The sequence below is a fragment of the Tamandua tetradactyla genome, chromosome 10 (assembly GCF_023851605.1).
Source record: "Tamandua tetradactyla isolate mTamTet1 chromosome 10, mTamTet1.pri, whole genome shotgun sequence".
Lineage (NCBI taxonomy): Eukaryota > Metazoa > Chordata > Mammalia > Pilosa > Myrmecophagidae > Tamandua > Tamandua tetradactyla.
Genome location: NC_135336.1, coordinates 51,249,534 through 51,255,533, shown reverse-complemented (window position 1 = coordinate 51,255,533; position 6,000 = coordinate 51,249,534). Strand labels below are relative to the sequence as shown.

The 6,000-nt window shown below is 39.9% G+C and overlaps 1 protein-coding gene across 1 annotated transcript; it reads right to left on the bottom strand.

Annotated features, from left to right (window-relative positions):
- Positions 1–2,332: 2,332 nt before the first annotated feature.
- Positions 2,333–4,864, bottom strand: LOC143648855 (olfactory receptor 5K1-like). Its single transcript, XM_077119312.1, has 3 exons — positions 3,955–4,864; positions 3,098–3,180; positions 2,333–2,422 (listed from the first exon to the last, which is right to left on the bottom strand). Exons 1-3 carry the CDS (start codon positions 4,862–4,864, stop codon positions 2,333–2,335), a joined length of 1,083 nt encoding a protein of 360 aa, XP_076975427.1.
- Positions 4,865–6,000: the final 1,136 nt, after the last annotated feature.

The following is a 6,000-nucleotide window of genomic DNA, read 5'->3' as shown; positions in this document are numbered from 1 at the left end:
TCAGACTCCCTTTACGTAGTGAATTCTGTAAATATTTTAGAAACGGTGGGCGTTATAAAGCATTCTTCCTCAGTAAGACCATTCTTCCTCAAACTTCAGGAAACCATATATTCCCGGCAATGCCCCTTCTTCATAACCCATATAAGAGCTCACTCAGGCCTGCCAGGTCCCATGGCGCAGGGAAATCGCCTAGTAGATAAGGCCACTCGGCAACCACATATTTTCCCAGTGCTAACACCATATCAGCAAGCACAGGGATTCCATACTAAATTTCATGTCAATGCAAGCACCTTGGCCAGACGGTTTCAAATACCGTGTGCAGCTGCCCGAGATATAGTTAGAGCCTGCAATAATTGTTCCGAGCAAAAGGCAGCCCCTTCACTGGGCATCAACCCCAAAGGTCTCATCCCAGGTGACATTTGGCAAATGGATGTCACTCACCATGCGGAATTTGGCAAAGTGAGATATTTACATGTATCTATAGATACATACTCCCAAATACTATTCGCCACGGCTGAGACCGGAGAAAAAGTTCACCAGGTTATTTCGCACTGCCTTGCCGCTTGGGCAGCATGGGGCAAGCCAAAATTGTTAAAAACAGACAATGGACCAGCTTACACCAGTCAAACCTTTCAAAGGTTCTGTGATACTATGGAGGTGCAATTAAAGCATGGCATCCCTTATAATCCTCAAAGACAGGGAATCATCGAAAGAGCACATAGGTCTCTTAAAGACCTGCTCAAAAAACAAAAAGGGGGAATAAGCCATGGCCTATCCCCGAAGGCTCAACTGTCAGTGGCTTTATTTACATATAATTTTCTAAATGAAAACCCACTAGGGGTGACACCTGCCCTTCAACACACCACCTCAAGCCCACCGCATAGAGGTCTAGTCCGGTGGAAAGATATTCTGTCAGGACAATGGAAAGGCCCTGACCCGGTACTTAGTTGGGCCAGAGGCTCTGTTTGTGTTTTTCCCCAGGAACCAGGACGTCAACCTGTGTGGGTTCCGGAAAGACTGGTGAGAACCGTGACGTCGCCCGAGGACGCCAAGGAACTGTTGCCCAGAAAATTGATAAGCCTCCAACCAGAGCCACCGGATCCGGTCTCCAACTCTGCTGATGATGGCGACGACCGAAAAGATGACAACAACAGTGCAAGTGACCCTCCGACCGAGTAGAAGAGAGACTAACTTTAACCCCACTTTTCCCACTACGAGCTACTGTGGGACCAAGTCACCTCATGGTTCTCTTGGCCCAGGTTGACCACTTGGATTCTTTTAGCAGTGGGACTCTTAGTAACTCTGCTCATTGTTAAATGTTTGTTAGAACGCTTGTTCCAGACGCAGCAACAGCTACGCGTCACCACTATGTTGGCTATGTCACTCGCCCCTGATGCTCCTGGCAACGACCGTCCCGCTACCCAGTCCTTCCCCTCACTGTATGACCCGTCCCGGCCACTCAGGGCGGGGCGCTCGAAAACAGGATCTGCTGCAAAGCCCATGGCCGTGTCCCGGGTGTAAAAGGCGGCACCAGAAGTCATAATTTTTGTCTAAAGGATGATCTCTACGGCGGAGTCACGGTCCTGGCCAGACTAGACTCCGGCCATTGCACAGAGACACCTAATGACGCTCTCGGCTCTGGTTGCCGCTCTCCTGCCCCCCTACATAACCCAGTTGCGAGGCGAAGCACTGCAGGGAGAGTCACGTGGTTTCCAGCTCACGGGCTCTCCGGTCTCTATATGAGGTGAGCATTCTGGTCGGTGCCAGAGGTTCAGCCGCAAGATGGCTGGAGCCTAGTCCAGACTCCCCAAAGCACCAAATCATGTAGTGGGCCTCTCAGGCTCATGGGAGCACACTCATCAATGGAGACACTGGGTCAAAATGAATAAAAAAGGGGGAGATGTGGAGAGCCGCCTCCCGGGTCGGGCCTAGTGGACACGCCGCAGCCTGCCCTAGAGTTCCCCCCGCCCATCGAGTGAGCCAAGATGGCGCCCGCATCCTGTTTCCGCCTTATACGTATACCCGACGTTCGGGCCAAGATGGCACCCGATCGTCACTTCCGCCCATGATGTACACGTCCGCCTCTCCTATCCACCTATCCCAGCCTTGTACGTGTAGCTCAGCCATTGGTAATCACCACACTATATCTAGGACCCCGGGCGGAAAGTCGGGGAGACAGCCCGCAGAGAGCCGTGCTTGACGGCCGCATAGAGGTTGTCCCCCGCAGGGAGTCTCCCCCCTGCGTGAGAAATGTAACAAGGTGTGTAAGTTTAGCTCCAGTAAAACTTGGCACTTACGACAAACCTGGAGGAGTGTGTCCGAGTCTTTTTCTTCAGCGTCTTCCCCCGCCGGCCGGGGACCAGAGACCAAGAGAAGAAGCTCCGGACACTTGACCACCTTGGCTGCTTGTAGAATGGAGAAGCTAGAAGTGCTCAAATCAACCCTCATCAAATTTAATTTTTATCACACCTCATTGCGGATCAAGAATCTAAAATAAACCATTCAAATGGGGAAAGTGAGGCATGCCACTGGATATCTGGGTTCTTTTACTAGGGGAGTAATTTTCATTAAAAAAATGTAACTTGTTAGATTAAGAAACATACAAGACACAAGCAGTTGCAGTGTGTGGTCCTGGACTGGCCATTGGTTTGAAACAACCAGCTGCAAATACTGTGTTCGGACATGTATGCCAGTGTGAATGTTTTCAAGGAATTAAATGAAATGAAATGTTACTGAAAGGGATTCTTGGACAAAAAAGGCAAGTTTCAAAAACGGTTTGTACACTATGATCTAACTTTAAAAATTACACATTTGCCTAAACGTGTAGTGGAAACAATCTGAAAGGAAATACACCAAATTGTTGATGGCCAATTTCTGTATGATGGGGAATACATAATTTCTATTTTTGTTTTATTTTCTAATTTTTAATAATGCATAAGTATAGCTTCTTGATAAATGATATTTTAAAAATTAGAAATTATGACTAAAGACATGGGTGCGTTTCGAAAGGAAAAAAAATACTAAGTAATTTTTCTTTTAATTTGTATTTTTATGTGATCAATAAAAATATTTTGTTCAGATGTTTGCAGAACATCACCCTATTTCTACTGTTGAAATAAATATAACAAGATTTTGCATTGAAATAGTTTAGGTCACCTGTACTCTTAATGATAAGCAAAAGTAATGACATCAAAGCAACAAACCTTTGAACTGAGAAGTATATTCAGGAATTTCAATGTCATACATCATGGACAATGAATCAAACTATGTGAAAATATTCATATCCATGAGGATTTCAATATAAGTAGCATGATTTTCAACAACAGATTGAGAAATGCTCATTGTGAAGTTATTCTTTTACAGAGAGATTGAGGATATAAATATCTAAGATTAAAGATGAAAGCATTACTAATTTGAGAATACACATTGCACATGAATCCATATTCAAAGATAGTTACTAGAGCATCAATAAAACAGATTAAAATTCAACAATTCAGTGTACTTTTGAAAGATGTGTTAGTTAATAAGTGATTAATATTGGAGACTTAGAATGTGTCTGACTTTGTAAGATTAGGGATTCCATATATCTGTAAACAATATTAAACATGTATGTTGCCTTCTATTGCTAGTATTGAGTTTGGTGAACATTGTAACTAATTACTTTCTGTCACAATTTGTGATCTCACGAGTAATCATTCTCTCATTCTGATGGACTCTATTAGCTTTGATTTTGAAATACATCATTGGAAAACCTCCATTCTGAATTTATATATCCATTTGTACATTATTTGACTTATACATAATTATGTTTTGCTGAGTTCTTATTTTACATTAAATGATCATTTTCTGTTTTCTCCTCATCTCCCTGACTTTGACAAACATTTTTATCATATTAATCAGTTTGCTACATGGGCGACATTGGTTTCAGAATGTTATGAGGTTTACTTTTCACATTTCTTTTCAAAACATTTATTACTTCCTTATTTCTCAGACTATAAATAAAAGGGTTCAGTAAAGGAATTACTAGAGTATAAAAAATAGCAACAACTATATCTTTATCTTCTTCTTTAACTGAACTTGGTTGACCATACACAAAAAGAAGAGAACCATAGAATATTGAAACAGAGAGAAAGTGGGATGCACAAGTGGATAAAGCTTTGCCTCTTCCTTCTTTGGATTTCATTTTGAAAATAGTGTAAAGGATGCAGAGATAAGTGATTACAATTATGGTAATAGTAAAGATTTGAATTGACCCTACAAAGATAAGTACCATCAGTTCATTGATATAGGGATCAACACAGGAAAGATTGTATAATGGAAAAATATCACAAAAAAAGTGATTGATTTGATGAGAACCACAGAATGTTAACCTAAATAGTAGCCCTACATGAATCATGGGATGCAAGTTTCCAGCTATGTAGGACCCTGTGAGCATTTGAATGCAGAGTTTCTTCGACATCCTGGTGTGGTACTGTAATGGGCTGCATATTGCCACATACCGGTCATAAGCCATAGCTGCCAGAAGAAAGCAATCTGTAGTTTCAGCAAGACAGAGAAAATAAAATTGTGCCATGCATTCATAAAGGGAAATCTTTCTGTCCTCTGAAAAGAAGTTCCCTAACATCTTGGGTGTAACAGCACAAGAACAGCAGGCATCCATCAGAGCGAGGTTGCCCAGAAAGATGTACATTGGTGTGTGAAGACGATGCTCCATATAAATCAATGATACCAAACCAAGATTCCCCACCATAGTGATCAGATACATGGCAAAGAATATCACAAACAGAAGGGACTTCAGCTCTGGTCGATCCGTAAATCCTGTAAGAATAAATTCTGTCGTCATTGAATGGTTAACTTCAGTCATTTCCACCTTTTCTGTTGAGATAAGAATTATGAAGAAATAAGATTCTAATTTGTAGTGGGTCTTATTTTCCTATAAATTCCCTTTTGTGCAACAGGCAGAGAGGCTTCTTCAGTTATCCTTTATTGTCTTTCAAATACAGGCACACATACTTCTAGAGGAAATTATTTGCCTAAACCAGCTTTATGACCTCAAGCTCTGAGGTCAGGATATATAGGAATATTTTGATAATTGCAAAGAGAGTCCTACAATAGCAAAGCTTTCCTGGGTGAATATATGCAAGAATGGTGTACAAATCTATATTTGATTCAGTATTTCCAAACAATTTCATTGTTAGTTTTTGTTTTTTTTTAATTAAAAAAGAATTAACAAAACAATTAGAAATCCTTCCAATCTACATGTACAATCAGTAATTCTTAATAACATCACATAGTTGCATATTCATCATTTCTTAGTACATTTGCATCGATTTAGAAAAAGAAATAAAAAGACAACAGAATAAGAATTAAAACAATAATAGAAAGAAAAAAAAACAAAACAAAAACAAAAAACCTATACCTCACATGCAGCTTCATTCAGCGTTTTAACATAATTGCATTACAATTGGGTAGTATTGTGCTGTCCATTTCTGAGTTTTTATATCCAGTCCCTTTTTACAGTCTGTATAGTTTTTGTTTTGAATGTCCTTATCTGTATATTTAAAAAGCAATTGTCCTGCACATGTACTTTTCCACTTAGAAAACATTTTTCATTTACTATCTCATTGCAATTATGTTAAAAAATTATGTAGACTAGATATGTTAATTTATATGTCTTAGGAAGTGCATAAAGAGTACTAAGAATGAAGGTGGGGATTGCTCAACATTAATGGAACTTGTCTTGGAAACTTGAAAAATAAATATACACATATTTATTTAATAAGTAATTAGCATTTATCAACTTAAATTTATATCAACTCATTGTAGAACTTTTTCTTGCCTGTGCAGAACAAATTATCTGAGACTACTTTCAAAATAATATTTGTATCCATTTATTTTACATATATCTTGCTTTAAAGGTCTCCTCCATGTTCAAAATATTAGGTTTATGGCCACCATATGCCAAAAATGGTGTACAAATTATGATATTTTATAGATACA